This window comes from Dendrobates tinctorius, unplaced genomic scaffold (assembly GCF_039654945.1).
Source record: "Dendrobates tinctorius isolate UK_male_01 unplaced genomic scaffold, ASM3965494v1 ptg000048l, whole genome shotgun sequence".
NCBI lineage: Eukaryota > Metazoa > Chordata > Amphibia > Anura > Dendrobatidae > Dendrobates > Dendrobates tinctorius.
Genome location: NW_027361716.1, coordinates 14,287,718 through 14,311,133, shown reverse-complemented (window position 1 = coordinate 14,311,133; position 23,416 = coordinate 14,287,718). Strand labels below are relative to the sequence as shown.

The 23,416-nt window shown below is 39.6% G+C and overlaps 1 protein-coding gene across 3 annotated transcripts in view; it reads right to left on the bottom strand.

Moving 5' to 3' along the window:
- Positions 1–6,807: 6,807 nt before the first annotated feature.
- The window catches only part of ELP4 (elongator acetyltransferase complex subunit 4), a 527,861-nt gene continuing 511,252 nt past the window's right edge, over positions 6,808–23,416 (bottom strand). For 2 of the 3 annotated variants that reach the window (XM_073576300.1, XM_073576302.1), the window contains one exon: positions 6,808–7,055. In XM_073576300.1, the coding sequence (XP_073432401.1) occupies positions 6,924–7,055 (132 nt within the window). In that variant the 3' untranslated portion in view covers positions 6,808–6,923. The remainder of the gene's footprint in view (positions 7,056–23,416) is intronic. The other variant, XM_073576301.1, reaches the window with a different exon arrangement.

Genomic DNA, 23,416 nt, shown 5'->3' with positions numbered 1-23,416 from the left:
CACACCACACACCAATTATGGCATATCTGTAAAACATGCATAGAATAAGCTTGTCCATGTGCGAGGAGCTGCAGAGCTCTGTATGTGTAAGAATAACTAAATGTTAAGTAGAGAACAGAAAAATCTCACAATCTTACACTCCTTTCATAAGGCGAATAATAGCTTTTGTAATTGGGTTTCAAACTCTCAGAAGCTAATGGCATGTCATTGAATATATTTGACTGTGCCAGTTTTGACTTAAAACTTCAATGTGTATGAAAAAAGCCTATTTGTAAAAGCTAATTTTGAAAAGCAAAGGAGGAAAAAAGCCTGCTGTAACTAATGAAATAGCTGATGACAAAATAGTAGTCTTTTTGATTTTAATCACAAAAAAAATAAACTGGTAGCGACAGGTTATGATGGATAGATTTGACATCTCAGCAAATCACTGTCATTGATTCAATTATTCTAATTCAGAATAAAAGCTGTATACAGTATGTGTTTATGCTACAGTGAAGTTTCCCTAGTGATTGACAGTCATCAAAATTCATGACTATTAAAACCCAAGTCTGCATTTGCAAACCATTTTTATAGAGCAAGTCTTCAGAGCTTTTAGATTAATTTCTTAAAACATGTTGACAACGGATCCTAGATAACCATGATGTGGTACAATGAATAATTATAAATATAAGTCTATGCCCAACACTGCACAAACTAGGACTAGCAGGCTAGTAGTCGTCCTGCCTGACCTAAGGATTCACCAATGGCTTGAACAACTAAGATAGGTCTAACCTCCTCAATAAGTCCCTACCTGACCGATCCTCCAGCAACATTCTATTATCCGGTACTGTTCAGATGCTCAAACATTGTGGAATCCTTGAGGCCTCAATACACACCAGAAGCCGAATGATGCTTCACCTCATCGTTCAGCCAACAGCTCTCTCAGCCGTCTCTCCCACACATGATTGTTTGGCCAAGCACTCTTTTCTTCTCTATGAAAGCTGCCAACAGACATCTCTGCCAGTGGCTTGTCTCCGAGAGAACTGACATTTCGATGATCAGTTGTCTAGCGCCTCCATACACATTAGTGTTGGCCGGACCTGTTGATATTGGCGAGGGGGGCTGACATTAGTCTAATGTGTATGTTTGGCTTTAGGGTTGGATGTTGATGCCATTGGCCCAGGTTGCCTGATCTTAGAAGAGCTTAAAAATAGTTGTTATTAATGTAATGCTGCAGTCTAGGATTTATTAATATAGGAAATATCCAATTAGCATCTGCGTTCTATGGACCTATCTAGATTAGGTCCCTAACTGTGCCACACTATGACCCTCATGTCACATCTTATTACCCATCTCTTATGACCTGTCTCCATTCAACATGTTAGGTGACATGATTGTAGTGGAAGTTGCCAAAATAAATTATTTACAAATATTAAAAGTATTGGTATTTTTTGATTTGCAGTTTGCCCTTTATCTTAATAACATATTTAAAAACAAAAAGCAAAAGCCAAAGAAGAACCAACCAAAACGTCCCATATATTATAATGTAAAAACACAGTTTTTTATTAAACAGGTAGAATAACAGAAAAAAATCAATGGAAATATTACATTAAAATTAATACAAACAAAGACGCCTCTAGGAGGGTAAGGTACAAGGTAAAAATTTCAGGGGAGATATGCACCAGCAAATATCTAGTAGTGCAAAATCACAAAAACATATAAAAAGTAAAAGTGCTTGTGCAATCAAAAAGCGAGAATCTAATACATGGATAGTCCAGATATATAATAGCAATGTGTAGTTCATTAGATTAAAAAAAATTGCTCATTGTGAATGTAAAATTGTCATCTGCATAGTGTAACACAGAGTAAGGTGTGTATAACTGATACATCATATCCAAAGTGAAAAATAACTTACAATGGCAGTAAAAAGTCACTGGCACCCAGATGGCTTTCTCCCCAACGCGCGTTTTCGGCACTTTATTTACTTATTATATATTTTTGTGATTTTGCACTGCTAGATATTTGCTGGTGCATATCTGCCCTGGCATTTTTAACCTTCCACCTTACCCTCCTAGAAGCGTCCTTGTTTCTATTAATTTTAATGTAATATTTCCATTGTTTTTTTTCCTGTTATTGTACCTGTTTAATAAAAAACTGTGTTTTTACATTACAATATAAGGGACTTTTTGGTCGGTTCTTCTGTGGCGTTTGCTTTTTGTTTTTCTGAATTCCCGACTGTCCACTTGTCACTACTTTGGTCCGGCTTCTTCGTAGCAGGTTTTTTTTTTTTTACTCTATATTTACTCACTTATTTTATTTCACCATTTGTTATATGGAATTCCCTGCCACCTTTTAGCATTGCCTTTGTCAATATATTTTTTCATTTAATAACATATTAGCATAGCACAAGCGATCTGAAATAATGACATTGTGTTCAATGGAAAGATATTAGAAATATAAAGAAAAGCCTTACCCTCTTACTGCTGAATCTACATTTGATTTAGACTTTGAAAAACAACATAAAAAACTCCATGATTTTTTCCAGCCAAGAGATACATATACATCAGCAATGGTAATGACCCAAGAAGCCTGCTGAACAGTGTATACAGTACAGTGGGAGTTGCTGTAAATTCTGTTATCTGTACAGTAGCATTAGCGATGCAGTCAGACTAGAGGTGCCCATACTCCTTATCTCTCTCCTGACTTCTCCATGCACATGAACTTGTGTCTTGAATTAGACAAGCACTCAAGTGTTTTTAATGGGGAGAGATAAGCTCAGGCACTTTCATTTGTGGCTTATTTGCCAAGAAAACATAATGGTGTTTAACCTCTTGGCACATATCAATGTAAATGTAGGTCCTCATGTGTGGCGTGGGCTAAGGAGCTGAGCACAATCCACATGCTACAGATGCTAGTTTTCCCCAGTCGCTGCTATTTAACCATTTAGATGCCATGGTCAATCACTGATAGTAGTATTTACATGGAGTGATTGCCGGTGTGCACCCACAACAGCTCCAATGGTCACTATGGCACTCAAAGGCATGCTGAGGCCCCCTATGGTTGCGATCTTGGTATTTATGCTACAGGCCTTCAAAAAAAGACCATGATTTAAATTATATTTTGAAATAGCGGTGTATTGCAGTATACAATGCAAGCAATCAAAGCATTACAAATTGAAGTCCTCTTAGGTGGACTAATTGTCATGATCCATGTGGGATCATGTCAGATAAGAGCTGGTAACCTTTTTTTTTCCTCTCTCTAAGCTTTGTGCTTAGAGATAGTTTTTCCCCCGGTGGCCAGTATGGTCATTGCACTGGTGTGCATAGAGATAGTTTTGCCCCGGTGGCCAGTATGGTCATTGCACTGGTGTTTTTAGAGATAGTTTTGCCCCCGGTGGTGGTTAGTGTAATTGCATGGGAATCACTAACAGGTGTGTTTACTCAATAAAGGTGTGTCAGTTGTGCTCACTCTCGTTGGTGATATTGTTGGTCTTTTCCAACCATGCTGGGTGAAGGAAGGAGCTGAGGAGAGCTCAGTCAGAGTCCTTGAGTGGCAGCTATGGTGTCAGCAAGGAGTTCGTGTAAAGCATGGTGGAGTGGCAGCTATGGTGTCAGTGAAGAATTCTTGCAAAGCTTGGTGGAGTGGCAGCTATGGTGTAGAGCTGCACTCAGTTGCTGGACTCTTTTGCTGGAAGCTGCACTCTGGTGCTGGACTCCGTTGCTGGACAGTTGCACTCAGGTGCTGGACTCTGTTACTGGACAGCTGCACCCAGGTGTTGGACACGGTGGGAGGAAGATGCACTCAGGTGTTGGACTCTGTTGCCTGGAGAAAGTGCATCAGAGCAAAGCTAAGTGTTTCCCTGTTTGTCACTTTTCCTCCTGTTGGTGTTAGTACAGCGGTGGGGCCAGTGCCTGCACCACCCAGCTCCCTAGTAAGGAATAGTTGTAGGGTGTGCTAGGGTGACAGGTATCCTGATCGGCGACAGGTGAGGAGCCTGTATAGGGAACGTTAGGAGTGTTAGGGACACTGACTCAGGGAAGTGCAGGAGGTCTCCACATCCCCCGTTCCCTATCGCAGGGCCCACCGTTGTAAATGCTTCCCTATCCCCTGTGTCTTGTTGTATTAGTTACCGGACTGTGGGCCGCGTCACATTGGACAATTACACGTGCCGTGTCCTGTTGTATTAGTTACCGGCCTGCTGGCCGTGTCACACAGGACGGAGCACGTGACACTAATAAAGAAAAAGATATAAAATAAAAAATGTAAAATTAAAATTACCTTCTTTTGGGATTCTGCCTATCTGTGTGTCTGGAATCAGGAAATGACAGTTCAGCTGTCCAATCAAAGATAAAGGTGTGCTGACCTGTCAATAAGGTAATGGACAGCTCAGTCATCTAATCGGAGGCTGGGGCGTGCTGAGTTATTATTCTGTTGAGTGACTGTTCAGCTGATCAATCAGGGGTGGGGCTTCCTCCATGTGTCTGCTATTCAAGTGATTACCTGGCTATTTCGCTGTCTCTCTGTCTCCAATTAATGCCAGTTATAGCTTTGCTCAAATGGTGCGCACTTGCTCTGTTTTCTGTACTTGATATTTGTTGCCCGACCTTGGACCTTGCCCTTTTGTCTTGATCCGATACCTTCCTGGAATTCTGACCTGGGCCTGTGACCTGACTACGACTTTCTCTTCCCCATTCTTTATGTCGAGCCCTCTTGGTATCTGACCCTGGACCTCTTGATTACTCAACCTTACAGGTAGTAACATCTCCTTTTCTCAGTTTAAAAATAAACATTTTGGGCGTTGCTGCATCCGTGAAACTGTTAACTATCAAAATATAAAAAAATAATTCACCTATACAGTAAATGCTATAAACAAAAAAAAACACAAATGCCATTTTTCGTTTGCCACACCTTTCTCAAAATATGCCAGATTAAAACGTATGTACAACAAAGTAACAATAAAAAGTATTTAAGCCCAACACATAATATATATATGTGTATATATATGTACATACATATATAATATTAATTTACCCGTACGGTAAATGCTGTAAAGAGGACTGAAGTGAAGACGACAAAAACATGGACTTTGGTCACTACACCTCTGTACAAAAAAACCTGAAAAGTCATGAAAACTATGAATTACACAGATATATACATGCTATAGAAAGAGATGCTCTGATCTCAGCAGGGACTCCAGCTGCAGGCACTTTTAACTACAGTATATTTCCATGAGATGAAAAATGCTATTTCAAGTTCAATTAGGCGCTGTTTACGTATCGCTTTCGCCATTTTTTTGACATTTTTGTGAACAGTTTATCAGTAACCTGTATCTAGCTGAAGTACTACTTTACTAGAGTCTCCAGAACTGTAATACCCCAACTATAACACAATAAACATTCAAATTTCACACTATACCCAGATTGCAGTACTCTGGTTTTCTTTGCAGTAATATGCATGAGCATTGATATCATTGCTGTGGCCAGCGACTATCAGAGTCATGGCCTGTTTCTATGTAAGGCCGCGGATCACACATGTGAGAAACTCAGACGAGTCTCGCATCCTAATACCCAGCACTGCCGCCGGCACTCGGGAGTGGAGTGTGTGGCTACATGTCTTTCTATGCAGCTGCACGCTCCGTTCCCGAGTGCCGGCGGCAGTGCTGGGTATTAAGATGTGAGACTCGTCCGAGTTTCTTGCATGTGTGATCCCGGCCTAAGACAGGTAATGGCGCTGCACATGCAAACCAGACATGTTCAAAGCTATGATGTCAGTGTAACAGCAATTTATTGGCATGAACATTACAATTTATCTTTAGTCATTTGATACAGGTTGGGAAAATTTGCGTTTTTGCCTACGTCAACCAAGACTTCCTTCATAGTAAATGAGAGCCCGCCATCCATACGGAGCATCCATAATGCCACACACATTTTACTATTGATGTTGCAAACTCAGGATATATCAGTTACATTAATAGGTTATGTCCCACCCTGGCAATAGCCAACAAGTAACCAGAATTTTACCAACATGAGTCTCGATGCATGAAGCCACTAGAACGACACAGTAGAACATCTTCATAAAAGAAAAAACGGACACAACATAAAAAGCAAAATAAATGATAGAAAATCATACATTCTCTATCCCAATTATCTTAATTGTCAGGTGTTTGTAGGCAAGATATTCGGCACACTATTACTGCAAAGAACGTTTTGTATGTGTGTGTTTTCGCCCGGCATTTACACTATTTATTCATTAAGCTTGAGTGAACATTTCAGAGTTACCAGCATTAATGTATCTGTCAGTTTGAATTTCAATCTAGAATTTAATCTGTTGATGTAATCTCTCAGTGTTGCTGTAAATTATTTAAAACTATGGTTTTAACAGAGAAGAAAGAAAAACATATTAAATACGCTTTTTGGGGAAAATAAACTGATAGACTTTTCCTGATAAATAAACATATGTGACTCCTTGTTATATAAATGTTTAGATCAAAAAGTGATTGTTGATTTCTGTGCAATCTGTTCAGATTCGCATACATTACCATTTTTCATCAGGAAATAGCAGTCCGCGAAAAAAAAAAAAATTAAATCAACTAAACATCACAAAAGTATGAAATCATAAGTACATTAATTGGGACATGAGATTCATGGTCCATAATTTAGAGAGCTCATTAATAAATAATTCAGTATGCTCATGCACTAAAATACTAATAAGTAATGTATACAGTATAATAATAGTGTATTATGGTCTCATAAAAATATTAAATAATATCAAACGTAAAATAAAATTATAATACATTATATCTGTGCACAAAAAAACAGACGCAGCCGGTTAGACCAATACTAATTTAATAATAATATTCCATTAATAATATGGTTTTATAGAAAAATGTGTAATGTTGATGATGATGGTGCCCCATTTGGAACATATCTGCTTAGCAGAAATCACTAGAAGTCCAGGTGCTTCTTGCCTGCGGCGGCAGAGCCACATCCTGAGCTCAGCAGTTTGGTCGACCCTGCCAGATCCTGTTTGCTTGAACGACTCACTGTGTCTGACAAGTCTGGAGGCAAATGCAGTCTCTGTGGAGAGAATGGGAAGGAAAATAACAGAACACAACCATTATTAAATGTTTATTTGAAGTAGCACACGGCCTACCTTGTTAGTCATTCATGTAGTCATTTAGCTTTACATGCTACATAAGTATCTATAAATCGCTTCCAAACCATTTATTTGAAATACAATTTACACATGGAGAGGAGACACGCATTTCAATGGGTGGCTTAAAAAAAAGGGGAGACATATACAATATGAACTCCTTTTATGTTAAATCAAGACATCCAAGGATATTTTCAAGGAAACTCTTGACATACGCATGTATATCTGTATTATATCTGTATACAGTCATCAACATCCCAGCTTTATGGAATGCGCGACTTACCCCCTTCTGTGTATGGTCGTATCAACATATGCCTCTAATCCCTCTGTTCTACATCTTCATACAGAGGTCGCTGGCCATAGGACCTAATTGTAGGAAGCCACCCAGGGTTGTCAGGGGCTTCAGGGATCCCAAAGCAAGAAAAGTAAGTGTTCTGTATGTTCAGACTGAGGAAGGCATGACTCATGGGGCCATCACCACAATGGGAACCTAAGAGATTTCTATCCCCTCACATTACTGCTCAATAGGAGTTGCTGTCTCGACTGTATCCAGAAACCCCATAAACGTTAATCAGGAGGGCCATGCGCATCATAACCACCTCTCCTATATGTGGCTGTGATATGGGTGGGGTGGTGTTCAAATCCTAATAGGGTCATTCATCTAAATTTGACCCAGGACCTCAAAAATGTTAATCTGGCCCAGATCATGACAATCGTTATCAGTTTCTACATGCAATTAAATACACAGTAAGAAGCACTATTATTCTTTTTCAGGCTGTTGGGCTGCACAGGTGACATGTATGACATATCCAACCCTGAAGACAATCTAAGAGAAAAGTCTGTACGTCAGATACAAATCCTAATATTTACTGAAGGATTAAAAGAATTTGCTTTTAAAATCCCTTTTTGTTAGAATGGTGTCTTGAAAAATGTAACAGAGTGTCCCACTACTGAAAGCTCATGCAAGCAGATGTAGTCTTCAGGGAAATTTGGCAGCAAGCGCTCCATTGCTTGTAGCACCACTATAGAGGAAATGTAAGATTACATGCTGCCCAGTGGGTTTTTCTGTGTGATGCATGGACATGTTGATTTCTCTAGAGCAAGAGATGCTCTTCATAGCTACTCTCTACTTACTGGGGATCCAAAATGAGGGACTTTTATAATTCTATGCCGGGAAACTTCAGTCACTGTTTCATAATGGTGAAGTCAATATTACATGGTTCTTATTACCAGTGTTACAAATAAGGGCATATTTTGGGTTCAGTATGAGGCTTGCCTTGAATGACGGCAAATAGAATGTTGGTCACACAGTAACACACATACACGTAGTATACAGGCATTGCCAAAAGTGTTGGCACCCTTGAAATTGCTTGAGAAAATGTATTTCTCCCAGAAAATTATTGCAATTACACATTTTGTTATACACATGTTTATTTCCTGTGTGTGTACTGGAACACAAAAAAACAGAGAAAAAGGGCAAGTTGTACATAATATCACACAAAATTCCCAAAATAAGCCAAATAAAATTTTTGTCACCTTTTCAAAATTGTGGGCGAATAACTTTGTTTTAAGTGTGTAATGCTCTTTCAATCTCAACAAAAGTCAAGGGCAAACATTGGATTCAGCTGGCATATATTTGCCATCTCCAGCCAGGGCCAACTTTATGTGGCCTTTTCAAGGACACAATCCTTCCAGCAAGTCAAGGTGAAAGATTTCACTACTGACCAACAAGGCAACTTAAAGAAATACAACAGAGTTTACACCAAAAATGTGCTTTGCAGAGAAGTTTTTGCACAATTAATTTTTTTTTTGTTTTCAGCTAATACTTTAATGACATTAAAAATGTGCCAACAAAAATGCTCATCATGGATTCAATAGCTAGAAGAATATAGCAGGCATCCCTGTCAAGCACATGCAACGCCGAGTCCATGTATAAGAGTTTAACGCATTTAGTGAATACAAGTTCATCAGGTTTTTTTAGTGAAATTGCACCAGGACTCAGAAACCCCTTTAAATCTATAAGTGGTGACTTATCGATGCAATCTGTATTGGTATTAATCCAGTACAATATACAGTCATATGTAAAAGTTTGGGCACCCCTATTAATGTTAACCTTTTTTCTTTATAACAATTTTGGTTTTTGCAACAGGTATTTCAGTTTCATATATCTAATAACTGATGGACTCAGTTATATTTCTGGATTCAAATGAGGTTTATTGTACTAACAGAAAATGTGCAATCTGCATTTAAACAAAATTTGACCGGTGCAAAAGTATGGGCACCCTTATCATTTTCTTGATTTGAACACTCCTAACTACTTTTTACTGACTTCCTGAAGCACTAAATTGGTTTTGTAACCTCATTGAGCTTTGAACTTCATAGCCAGGTGTATCAAATCATGAGAAAAGTTATTTAAGGTGGCCACTTGCAAGCAGTTCTCCTATTTGATTCTCCTATGAAGAGTGGCATCATGGGCTCCTCAAAACAACTCTCAAATGATCTGAAAACAAAGATTATTCAACATAGCTTTTCAGGGGAAGGATACAAAAAGTTGTCTCAGAGATTTAACCAGTCAGTTTCCACTGTGAGGAACATAGTAAGGAAATGGAAGCACACAGGTACAGTTCTTGTTAAGCCCAGAAGTGGCAGGCCAAGAAAAATATCAGAAAGGCAGAGAAGAAGAATGGTGAGAACAGTCAAGGACAATCCACAGACCACCTCCAAAGACCTGCAGCATCATCTTGCTGCAGATGGTGTCACTGTGCATCGGTCAACAATACAGCGTACTTTGCACAAGGAGACGCTGTATGGGAGAGTGATGCGAAAGAAACCGTTTCTGCAAGCACGCCACAAACAGTCGCCTGAGGTATGCAAAAGCACATTTGGACAAGCCAGTTACATTTTGGAAGAAGGTCCTGTGAACTGATGAAACAAAGATTGAGTTGTTTGGTCATACAAAAAGGCGTTATGCATGCGCTGTATTGTTGACCGATGCACAGTGACACCATCTGCAGCAAGATGATGCTGCAGGTCTTTGGAGGTAGTCTGTGGATTGTCCTTGACTGTTCTCACCATTCTTCTTCTCTGCCTTTCTGATATTTTTCTTGGCCTGCCACTTCTGGGCTTAACAAGAACTGTACCTGTGTTCTTCCATTTCCTTACTATGTTCCTCACAGTGGAAACTGACTGGTTAAATCTCTGAGACAACTTTTTGTATCCTTCCCCTGAAAAGCTATGTTGAATAATCTTTGTTTTCAGATCATTTGAGAGTTGTTTTGAGGAGCCCATGATGCCACTCTTCATAGGAGAATCAAATAGGAGAACTGCTTGCAAGTGGCCACCTTAAATATCTTTTCTCATGATTTGATACACCTGGCTATGAAGTTCAAAGCTCAATGAGGTTACAAAACCAATTTAGTGCTTCAGGAAGTCAGTAAAAAGTAGTTAGGAGTGTTCAAATCAAGAAAATGATAAGGGTGCCCATACTTTTGCACCGGTCAAATTTTGTTTAAATGCAGATTGCACATTTTCTGTTAGTACAATAAACCTCATTTGAATCCAGAAATATAACTGAGTCCATCAGTTATTAGATATATGAAACTGAAATACCTGTTGCAAAAACCAAAATTGTTGTAAAGAAAAAAGGTTAACATTAATAGGGGTGCCCAAACTTTTACATATGACTGTATGAAGGGCATTAGAAAGGTGACGGAGCGCTTGCTTTTATCTATTTGTAGCTTTGTCTGAATATTCAGTAACACCTTTTTCTCCACTTTTTGATACTGTTGATGCTATTTTAGTATAATATAACTTCTATTTTCCTACGGTCATATATCTGTCGTTTCTTAATCCCTTTTTACCTCAAAGATGCATCTGATGTTTTATTTCCGTCCTTGTTTTGGGGACAGTTTACTGAACGATATGTAGTCCTGTGATGTGACTGCAAGTTTAAATTTCGCAGTGATGGGTAATCAGTAGGAAAAATGCCGAGAAATGGACAGTTGCCATGGAGACGCATGCAAAAGCAAACTGCCCGAGTGTCGTTACACCGTCCGGCTGTTGGAGATGGACAGCACTATAAATTTATATTTTAGAATAACAGGGTATCTGATCTTCAATAGAAAACGAGCCGGTAAACATAACACCAGACACAAAGAGAAATTGTAGCTAGAAGTAAACACCAGCACGTGTTAAAATGGCTGTCTTGCCACAACAAATTCTATCTATTGCCCTATCAGGGAATATGGCCATCATGAGGGAGTGGGGTCTCTACCCTGATTCGTATCCCTCTCTGTGGTGGCTCTGGTGAGTCCATACATTGTGTGAACAGCCATTTTTTTAAATGCATACATATAATAGCTGCTACGGGGAAAATGTAAAAGCTTCCAAGATCTGGGAGGAGAAGCTGCCATCAGAAGAATTATTGGAGGAGGACTCTTTCTAATAGAATGTTTATATGCCTACCCAATAAAAGGTGAAGCCTTGATAAAAGTGATCTCCTGAAGTGGAACTTGGACATACTAGAAGACTACATTAAAATTGGTTATGATCGTAAACCCCCAATGGTCCCCATTAAGGAAATGAGACAAATGTACACTGAAGAGTGCAAGAAATCATAGTATTTCCTTAAAGCATTGAGGATTCTCTCTACAAAAACGTCACCTTGTGAAGAATGTCACAAAAAATTCAATCAGTGTGAAGGCCTATCTTTTAACACCTTTCCATCAAAGCCACCTTTGACTTTTTGAATGCAAAATTTGCTAGAATAATTAGAGGACTCCGTGTAGTGTTTGTAAAGCCACAGATGTGCCTAAATAAACAACAGTGCAAACCCCCACATGTGACACCATTTTGGAAACTAGACCCCTCAGAGAACTTATCTAGATGTGCGGTGAGCACCTTGAACCCCTAAGTGCTTCTCAGAAGTTTATAACATTGAGCCATGAAAATAAAAATATCACATTCTTCCCACTAAAAATTTCTTTTAGTCACAATTTTTTTATTTTCACAAGGTAACAGTACAAGATGGACCCCAAAATGTGTTGTGGAATTCCTCCTGAGTATGCAGATAACCCCCATATGTAGTGAAAAACTACTGTTTGGGTACACGGCAGGGCACAGAAAGGAAGAAATGACGTTTTGGAAACTAGATTTTGATGGAATGGTCTGCAGGTGTCATGTCACGTTTGGAGAGCCCCTGATGTGCCTAAACAGTGGAAACCCCTCACAAGTGGCCCCATTTTGGAAACAAGACCCCTCAAAGAATGTATCTAAATGTGTGGTTGGTGAGCACCATGAAACACCAGAGGCTTCACAGAAGTTTATAACGTAAAGCCATGAAAATAGAAAAAAAAATCACATTTTTCCCACAAAAATGTTATTTTATCTATACATTTATTTTCACAAGGGTAACAGTAGAAAATGGACGTTCAATTCCTCCTGAGTACACCAATACCCTATATGTGGTAGAAAACTACTTTGAAGGCACAGTGCAAAGCTCAGAAGGGAAGAAGCGCCATATTAGAGCTCAGAATTTGCTGGACTGGTTAGAGGGTGCCATGTCACACAGAGCCTCTAAGGTGCCAGATCAGCAGAACCCTCCATAAACACCATTTTACAAACAACACCACTCAATGAATTCATCTAGGGATGCAGTCATCATATTGACACCACAGGTGGGTCACAGAATTGTACACCATTGGGCAGTGAAGAAAAAAATTACATTCTTATCAACAAAATGTATTAGACCCAGATTTTAAATTTTCACATTGGCAAATGGATTTAAAAATGGCACCAAAGTGTGTCTGCAATTTCTGCTGAATGACCCTATATATGGCTGTACAGTACTGCTTAGCAATACGGCGAGACTCGGGAGGAAAGGAGCGCTATTTGCCTCCTGGAGTGCACATTTTCTTAGAATCGTGTATGGACTCCATATAGAGAGCCCCTAAGTGCTAGAAAAGCAGAATCCCAAATCAAGTCACCCCATTTTAGAAATTACACCCCTTTGAGAATTTATCTACACATGTAGAAATGATTTTGACTCAATGGGTGTTTTCCAGAAAAACACAATTTTACACAATAAAAACTATTTTATGGAAAAAATAATTATTTTTGCTTTGCTTTATTCTGAGAGCTATAATTTATTTTCCCGCTGATGGAGCTGTATGGCATCTTATTTTCTGCATGACTAGATGCTTTTTTCAGCAATACCATTTTTATTTACATTCATATTTTTTATTGCGTTTTATTCCACTTTTTGTTCCAAGGTATGACGATAAAGCATCGTTTTTTGCCTTGTTTTTTAATTATTTATTTGCGGAGTTCACTTAATTGGTTAACTAGTGCAGTTTTATAGGTTGGGTCATTCCAGACATGACGATACCAAAGATGTGTCCTTTTATTGTTTTTTCATAAAAATATTTATTTATGGGTACAATATATGCATATTTTTTCCCATTATTTTGATTTTTTTTTTACAATTTTTAAATTTTTTTTTACTTTGCCTCACTATGGGACTTTTTGCAGTGTTAACCCTTGTAAAGTATAACAAAACAGGCACTTTCCTATGATATGCAAGCTGTCAGCGCTGAACTGAGAGAAACTTGCTGTATCATGGTCTGAGCATCTAGCAACCTTGCTAACTCTGGTGACCCGGATGTCGTCGGGTCACCATGGCAATGATCTGCTCCTCGCAACGACATTGCGGGGTGCCGATCTGAGAGCAGAGGGGGCTTCCTCCCTCTGCTTGCTTGCTAAATACTGCAATAGATATCGATCACAGAATTTAGGGGGTTAAAGTTTCAGGAGTGGTGTGGGCACCGCTCCTGCACCGAGTGCCGGGTGTCAGCATCAGTTGACAACCGGTGGCGATCACGCACACAGCCTTTGTGGGTGCAAAATCGCCATGACATATTCATACGTCATAGGTTGGGAAGTAACAGCTGACCATGACATATGGATATGTCCAATGTTGGGTAGAGGTTTTAAATGTCAACTTTTAACTCATACAAAAACCATAACGAAGAAGAAAATCAATATAGGTAAAACGAGCCATGGTAGGTGACATGTTCAATCTGCACATAAAATATAAAGTAAAAATACATATAAATAAAATAAATTGAATGTAATTTTGAATAAAACTTGAAGGATGAGTTTGTAATTACATTATTAAAGCATAATGTAAAATGTCTAAGTCCTAATGCTTAGCATGTAGCCCAAATAATTAGGGCACTGAAAGGTTTACTGTACTATACCTCTCATATTTTCACTTAGTTCATGTTCAGTACACCAGAAAATGCATTTTGTGCAGGAATGAAAAAATGGAAAAGTGGAGCAAATGTGTGGCTTGCCCGGGGCTTAAAAATGCCTTGTTCAACTATGACAGCTGAGGCCGCAGCAGGAAAATTACAGGGAGAACACAAAAATGAGAGCAACGTGAGGGAAAGAAGGCGCAGAAAAAAAATCACAGAAATCATTTCCATAAACTAATATTCTCAATGGGGAATGATGAACGGCACACAGAGATGTTAACGAGGATATATCATATAGCTAAGAAAAAGCTATTGGCGAAGGACCTAACAATAAAGGTTTCAGATAGCAGATGACTTTGAGCCATTTTCATCATGGGAACTATAGGTCACTAATTTGTTAGAATCAATAATGATTGACAGCCGCCTCCCACAGTTAGGCAGCAGGGATTGGGTAGTCAATCAAAATTACTTTGGCAGTCCCGCCTTGTCAACAGAGCACAGCGGAAGAGAAGCCTCTGCTCTTTCAACGTGACGTCTGTAGAGGTAGCTGAATCACCGGCAGGAGCGGTCTATGACATCTCTGTGCTGGCCAAAAATGGCACAAGGCACAACAGGCAGGTAAGTAGCAACTACTGCCTGTTAGTGATTAGGCACTTTTTTTAAGCTCCAGATAGCCTCTTTAATAGTGCATATGTCACAAGTTTACTACAATTACCGTAATTCCTCCATAACACTAAGTAATGGCAGTGTGGCACTGGATTACCTTAATGATCCCCATGTTGTAGGTAGCAGCAGTATAAAATTAATGTTATGTTTCTGCTGCAATCTGCTCCATGTAGTCATCTGAGTCGGGCCACAGAGGTGTTCACTGATTAATCAAGACCGGCATTATTCACGAAGATCTTAATGAGGGAGCATGATGGAGTCATAGGAGCTGGATTCATCACCTCATGATTCAGGTGCATCTTAAAAGTGGCTTTAGCCTCACCTCACGTTTGGTGTACGGTATGTCTCAACTCATCATGAATTAGACTAGGGTGCTGCCATGCCTCGTCCTAACTCTGCCTCTTTTGCAAAAGATGGTTGAAACTACTGTGAAGATGGCAAAAGTCGACTTCGCACTGCGCAAAACTTTGTGACTTTTCAAAATGTTTTAAGCCAGAAAAAGGATGAATCTGGGCCATTGTCTCCGCTGTAGTCCTGCCCACGGCTACTTGATTGCTGTCCTCCTCAACTTGCAAACCTAATACACGGACATCCATCCTATAACCTTCAAGGACGTGCCCATTTTGGGCCTGTAGGACAAAGCAATTATTATTTATTCTATTTTTTTCCTATCATGAGCCATAGAATTTTTATTTACTTCGGTGGTGGAGCTGAACGAGGGCTTGATCATTTCAGAATTGTGCTTCTCAGAAGTCACCTACGTGGTATTCCTAACTTTTATTAATTCTTTGTGAGGAAAAATAGAAAAAAAATAGCAGTTCTGTTGCCGCTTTTTGACATTTTAAATTTTCTGCTAATCAGGTGCTGCACAAATAAGGCGTTAACTTTATTCTGTGGGTCACAACTATTATGGCGAGATCAAATTTTATTGTTTCATTCCTGTTTTAATACAATAATTACACTGAAAAAAATTATTTTCTTGTCTCCATATCATGAGAGTTAATAGTCCATTGATAGCGGTGTGCGAGAGCTTATTTTTCAAGACATGACATACGGTGTTTTCAGTAATATAATTTTTGGGTAAATATTTTTTGATAACTTTTTATTATACTTTTTTGGAGATGGAATGTACAAACGAAACAACAATTATGGATATTTTTTTATCCTGGAGGTAGATATGATAATAACCATAGTCAATTCAAACTATGTAGCTTTTTTATGTTTTACTTCTCTCGAACATCAAGTAAAATGAAAAAAATCACTTTAAAAGGTGTTCACCATAATTCAAGACCCATAACTTTTTTATTTTCCCATTCACAAGATTGTGTGAGTACGGACTTTTCTTGGGGAACAAGCTATAGTTTTCATTTATGAATTTTTTGGGTATAAACAATTTTGATAACTTTTTCCTTAATATTTTTAAGTTAGATGAGTAAAATCCATCAATTTTTATTTTGTTTTTCAAAGTTTTTTATAATGGCATGCACAATACAGCATAAATATTGATACACTGAACCAAGCAATCGTCATGACGGATATATAGTACTGTATATGTCATATAGAATTAAGGTGCTAAATGGTAAAAGAAATGACCTTGTACGGCCCTGTCATTGCCAGGAAATACTGGGATGGGAGGTACTGTACTGTAGGTACCTGTTAAAGATTTTAGCAATGAACTTTTAACAAACATTTTAAGCTGTTTACTATTCTCAATATAGATCCCCCGACTTAAAAGTGTGGTCCGAAACCAACACTGATTTAATCCTAAATTTCTATTTACTGTAATAATTAAATAGCTTTCCTAATATACATTAGTTAAAAATTCCCTATTGTTTCCTCTACTCTCTACCAAATCTCAGCATTTTCTTCTTTAATCCTTTAATATTATTTTATTTAAAATATAAGAGAAATTTAAACGTTAATTTCCTTGATGTGTCCAGATAAATAGCCATCAGTCCCCACCTTACTGTTCTGTGTGTTGTGGCTGTAAGACAACCATCTGGAGCCTCCTTTGCACCGTCTGCATTTGATCAAATATATTGATAAGTCATGTCCTTCGTTAATTCCTTCCCTATAATCACATGCTTAAAATAGATGAAATCGGAAGAAGACATAAGTTTAACCTCATCATGATATTTGATGTATCTATACATCATGGAAACGAAGGACTTCTCAACCAATGAGGCATATATGTGTCATGGCGATCACCATCGGGTGTTTAGTTAACATGATAGCTGACACCCCGATCTCAATGCCAGAAGCGATGCTCGCATCGCCCCAGGCAGATTAACAACCTAAATGTTGTGATTGATATCAATTGCAGCATTTAGAAGGCAGGGAAAGGGAAGGGGCTCCTATTCCCCTCCAATAGGTGCCCCAGCGACGTCATTGCAAATGTTGGATCGTTGCCATGGTGACCCAATGTCGTCATGATGACATCCGGCTCAATAGGCTACGCCAATCCCCTTAGACCATGCGCAGAGCATGGCCTAAGTGGCTTGTGTCAGTGCAGCACAGACAGATATAAAGCAACGCAATGCTATAGGGAGATTCCCTATAATGGGGCAGATGGAGGCACCGTGGACGCTATGTGACCTGTGATCCGGAGGTGTCAGTCTTTTTAGGCATGCGTAAAAATGCGGTCCCCCCGAGTTTTGTGCACTTCTGAAAAGGACACTGCTGAACAGAGGCCAGACAGAGTTCAGAGTAACTCTGCTGCCTCATTATAGTGAATGGACCTGTCGGGTGTGTCATCTGAATTACGTAATTCACAGATTTAGATGGAAACCACAATATAAGTGCTCAGCGTAGAGCGCAGGATAAATGAGATTCCAAATGTTATGTAAAATGTACCCAATAAAAGCTTCAACTCAATCCACAAAAAAAGCAAGTCCCCACTCAGGTCCGTCATCTGTTATTTGTAATATAGGGGGCTTCCATGTTACTAGTAGCACAAAGGCTCTGGAAAAGGACTATGGCTCCTCGCCCCCCCAAAAAAAAGAAATTTAGCGAGTTCCGCACTCCCAAACCCAAACGCCCCCTCTCTTCTGAGCTTCACAGTGTACCTAAACCATGTACAATGCCTTACGAAAGTATTTGGCCCCCTGGATCTTTTCAACCTTTTCCCACATATCATGCTTCAAACATAAGGATACCAAATGTAAATATTTGGTGAAGAGTAAACAACAAGTGGGACACAATTGTGAAGTTGAACAAAATGTATTGGTTATTTTAAATTTTTGTTGAAATTCATAAACTGAAAAGTGGGGCATGTAATATTATTCGGTCCCTTTAACTTAATCCTTTGTTGCGCCAACTTTTGCTGAAATTACAGCTGCAAGTCGCTTGGGGTATGTCTCTACCAGTTTTGTACATCGAGAGACTGAAATTCTTGCCCATTCTTCCTTGGCAAACAGCTCGAGCTCAGTGAGGTTTGATGGAGATCGTTTGTGAACAGCAGTTTTCATCTCTTTCCACAGATTCTCGATTGGATTCAGGTCTGGATTTTGACTTGGCCATTCTAACACCTGGATACATTTATTTGTGAACCATTCCATTGTAGATTTTGCTTTATGTTTGGGATCATTGTCTTGTTGTAAGACAAATCTCTGTCTCAGTCTCAGGTCTTTTGCAGACTCCAACAGGTTTTCTTCAAGAATGGTCCTGTATTTGGCTCCATCCATCTGCTGAAGAAAAGCAGGCCCAAGTCATGATACTGTCACCACCATGTTTGACAGTGGGGATGGTATGTTCAGGGTGATGAGCTGTGTTGCCTTTACGCCAAACGTATAGTTTGGCATGGTTGCCAAAAAGTTCGAGCTTGGTTTCATCTGACCAGAGCACCTTCTTCCACATGTTTGGTGTGTCTCCCAGGTGGCTTGTTGCAAACTTTAAACAACACTTTTTATGGATATCTCTGACAAGAAGAAAGCCATTTATCACTCTTCCATAAAGGCCAAATTTGTGCAGTGTACGACTGATTGTTGTACTATGGACAGACTGTCCCACCTCAGCTGTAGATCTCTGCAGTTCATCCAGAGTGATTATGGGCCTCTTGACTGCATCTCTGATCAGCCTTCTCCTTGTTTGAGATGAAAGTTTAGACGAAAATTTAGAGGGATGGCCGGGTCTTGGTAGATTTGAAGTGATATGATACTCCTTCCATTTCAATATGATCGCTTGCATAGTGCTCCTTGGGATGTTTAAAGTTTTGGAAATCATTTTGTATCCAAATCCAGCTTTAAACTTCTCCACAACAGTATCAAGGACCTGCCTGTTGTGTTCCTTGGTCTTCATGATGCTCTCTGTGCTTTAAACCTGAGACTATCACAGAGCTGGTGCATTTATACGGAGACTTGATTACACACAGGTGGATTATATTTATCAACATTAGTCATTAAGGACAACATTGGATCATTAAGAGATCCACAATGAACTTCTGGAGTGAGTTTGCTGCACTGAAAGTAAAGGGGCCGAACAATATTGCACGCCCCACTTTTCAGTTTTTGACTTTCCACAAAAATGTAAAATAACCAATAAATTTCGTTCAACTTCACAATTGTGTTCCACTTGTTGATTCTTCACCAAAAATTTACATTTGGTATCTTTATGTTTGAAGCATGATATGTGGGAGAAGGTTGAAAAGTTCCAGGGGGCCGAATACTTTCGTAAGGCACTGTATAGCGTCCACATGTTTGGGACTTCTGTAGCGATGAACGCCCACCTAATTTACAGGTGCGTATCTCCAGTAGCATGAGCTGGGCATAACATACTGGTCAATACAATAGCAGATTTGCAATTTTCACTCAGCAACATCCACTGCTTCTCGTTTCTGGAAAACACCCAAGGAGTCAAATCACCCCTACACTTGTAGATAAATTCCCAAAGGGGTATCATTTCCAAAATGTGGTCACATGAGGGGTTATTATGCTCTTGTAGTACTTAGGGGCTTTGTATATGGAGTCAACAAATTATTTTAGGACTATCTGTGCTCCAGTAGGCAAATAGCGCTCAGTCACTTCAGAGTCTCTCTGTATGGCTAAGTAGTACTGTACATCCACATATGGGTTATTTTGAAGTTCAGCAAAAAATGTGACAAATTTTAGTGCCATTTTTACCTATCTACCCTTGTGGAAATGGATGATCTGGGGCTAAAACTAAATGTTTGTGGTAAAATGTACCATATTTTTTGGACTATAAAATGCATGTTTTCCTCCAAAAATGTGGAGGAAAATGGGGGGTGCTTCATATATGTGTGAATAAAATGTGTGAAAAGCATTATAGAAAGAATACTTAAAACCTCAAAGTTTATTTTAATTTCGGGGGAAGGATTGTATTCATAGTCAAGAAAAACTTCAGATTGTTGGCAGACTCCAGAGCATAGGTAAAAGAAAGAGGAATCCAAGCTGAAGAGATTAGAGCTTTTGTACCTGCACAGTTTCCAGCGAAATGCGTTAAACAGCCACAAGGTGCAAGACAGCAGGTGAACCATATGTTTTACTCTAACAGCGCATACACTGAACCAAGATCCCCAGGCTACCCAGACATCTATCAGCAGTCATAGTCATATAGCCAGAACAAAGGACACTGCAGAGAAATGCACCACACAAAACACCACTGCAGTGTACAAGTGATGACCCAAAAGGCATAGTTATCTCCAATCTGCTGATTTCTTCACTCTAGCTATGCTCAGGTATGCTTTCCTCATGAGTTTTTACTTTTATATGGTTACTATAAAACTTCCTACCCGACTTGGTTAGCCAGAGTAAAGAATACTTCTGCTTTATTGACCTTATTATAGCTACACTCCTGAACACTGAAACTGCAAAACAAAGATGGAAAAGTGGACTTATGGAAATCACAGGATCGGAAGACATGTTAATGATATCCAGATTCAGAAGAAAATAGGATACAAAACATTGTATGCACTTGGGCAAAAAAATCATCAAGATCCACTGTTGGCAGCTCCATTTGCAACTGCTGACCAATGATGTCATAGATGACCTTGATGAGGGACAAGTACGGAGATGCTATAGGCCATTTAAGGCCATGCAGGCTGCTCGCAGTAGCACAATCAACACGCAGCCCGGTGTTATCTTCTTGAAAATGGTTCGAGGGGCTCTTTGGAGAAATGGCCACACCACTGGTTCTAGGAGTGATCCATTCTGTACTGCCAATGAAACTGTACATTGCATACCAAGCCATTAGCATGGCACAACGTATAAGGGAGGGGGGGGTCGATTCTGCATGGGGTGCTCACACTCAATACTAAATACATTAAAGATGTTTTGAAAATGTTTCCATTTTTTCATCATTTGTATATCATTATCATGTCTATCCGTCCTGATATTTCTATAATGCCACGACTTTTTCCTTCTTGGTGTTGCAATTTCAATGTGTAGGAGTATATGTCATGTATAAATCAGTTTATGTAGTAAGTGATTTCAATTTCATTTCAACCAGTTATAAAACAAATCTAGGTGATAAAAAATACATCAAACTAGATAACCCATTGCCAAGAGTTGCAACATGTCTTCCTCTGTCTTTTAACATCACTCAGAAGACAGAAGATCAGCACTCGAAACATTCTACATAGATGACACCACAAGGGACTCACTCAGACATACGGTATCTTAAAGCTCTTAAGGCTCCTACACACATTAGACTAAAGGTCCCGTTACATTAGCGATGTACCAGCGATCCCGCCAACGATACGACCCGGTCAGGATCGCTGGTGCATCGCTAAATGGTCTCTAGTGAGCTGCCAAACAAGCAGATCTCACCAGCGATGCAGCAGCGGTCATCACTTACCTGTCACATGCAGCGAGGGTGACGTCTTCTGCCCGCGTCCATGGAGTCGCTCGTCGGCGCCAGTAGGAAGCCGACGACGAGAAATGGACCATCTCGTTCTCACTCAATCAGTGATATCCAGCGGGGAGCCGGGTCAGAGGTAAGTGTCACATGTAGCGAGATCGCTAGTGATCTCGCGGTTGCGTCACAAAATCGGTGACCCTTTAGCGATATCGCTAGCGATCTCACTATGTGTGAAGGGGGCTTAATGTTGGCTGAGGCCACTTAAAATTGATAAGTCATTTTATATGTAAATCACTTTAATAAAAAATTAGGTTGTTCTAACCCAAAAAAAATCAGTCCAAAGTCCTAGCCAAGAGAACACTTTTGAAGTAGAACTACCAACTCAATAGGAGAGGATGGAAAGTTACAAATAATGAAAATTTGTACAGTTTTCAGACATATTAAATATACATGTGTAACAGAATCAGTTTTAATTTGTTGCCTGGGGAAAGGGCCAGCAAAAGCATGTTGTTCTACAGTTTGTGTGTGAAAGGCCTGGTTTAATCCCTTGGTGACCACCATTACAACTTAAAACATACATGAGATATAAGTGAATAGCATCCCTCAAAGGGTGAAAATGCAGCAGCCTTCAGCTGTACACAACAGCCAACACCCTGCTGCATAAGTCAAGATTGGTTTTGGCCATTTAACCCCTTAGAAACTGCTGTCAATAGTGACTCCAGCATCTAGATGGTTAACAGAGTGTTGGAGCTCCCTCTTTAGTCCAATCGGCACCCTAAGATCATCATTGTGTGGTCCTGATGGCAATTCATGGCAAAATATTGGTCTTAAAGTTTGCCAGCTATAGTGGCCTATTCAGGTATCAGCAACATTTAGATGGTAAAAATAACATTTTTCATTCTTGTAGGGCCACTTTGCATTAATTCCTGAAAAGCACCTGAAGGGTTAATAAACTACTTGACAGCAGTGTTTAGGTGTGTTGGTTTCAAATGATATCACTTTTGGGGTTTTACCAATATGTAGGACCCCAATGTCTCTTCACAACTGAATAGGTCCCTAAATTTTTTTTGTAAATTTCCTTTAACTCTTTTTTGACCTTATATGTATCCATACGTCCAGGTCGTCTTTTACCTACTGACATTGGAGCGATTTTCGCTGCTGGCTGTCGACTGATTCTGCCAGACGACACCCGGAACTCAGTGCCAGGAGTGGTCCGGCACCTCTCCCGGCACGTTAACCCCCTAAATGCAGCAATGGAACTTGATTGCAGCATTTCGGAAGCAGGCAGAAGGAAGAAAGACCCTCTGCCCTTGGATCGAAGACCACACGACATCATTGCGGGGTCTTGATCATTCCCGATGTTGTCATGACATCCAGGTCACCAGAGCTAGCAAAGTTGCTTCATTATGCTCAGAGCATGATCAGCAACTTCGTCTGTCAGTGCAGTGCTGACATCTTGTATAGCATAGGGATGATGCTGCATCCCCATAATATACAAGTAGTCAGCCTGCAAAAATGATAGTCCCATAGTGGGACAAAGTAAAAAAAAGTAA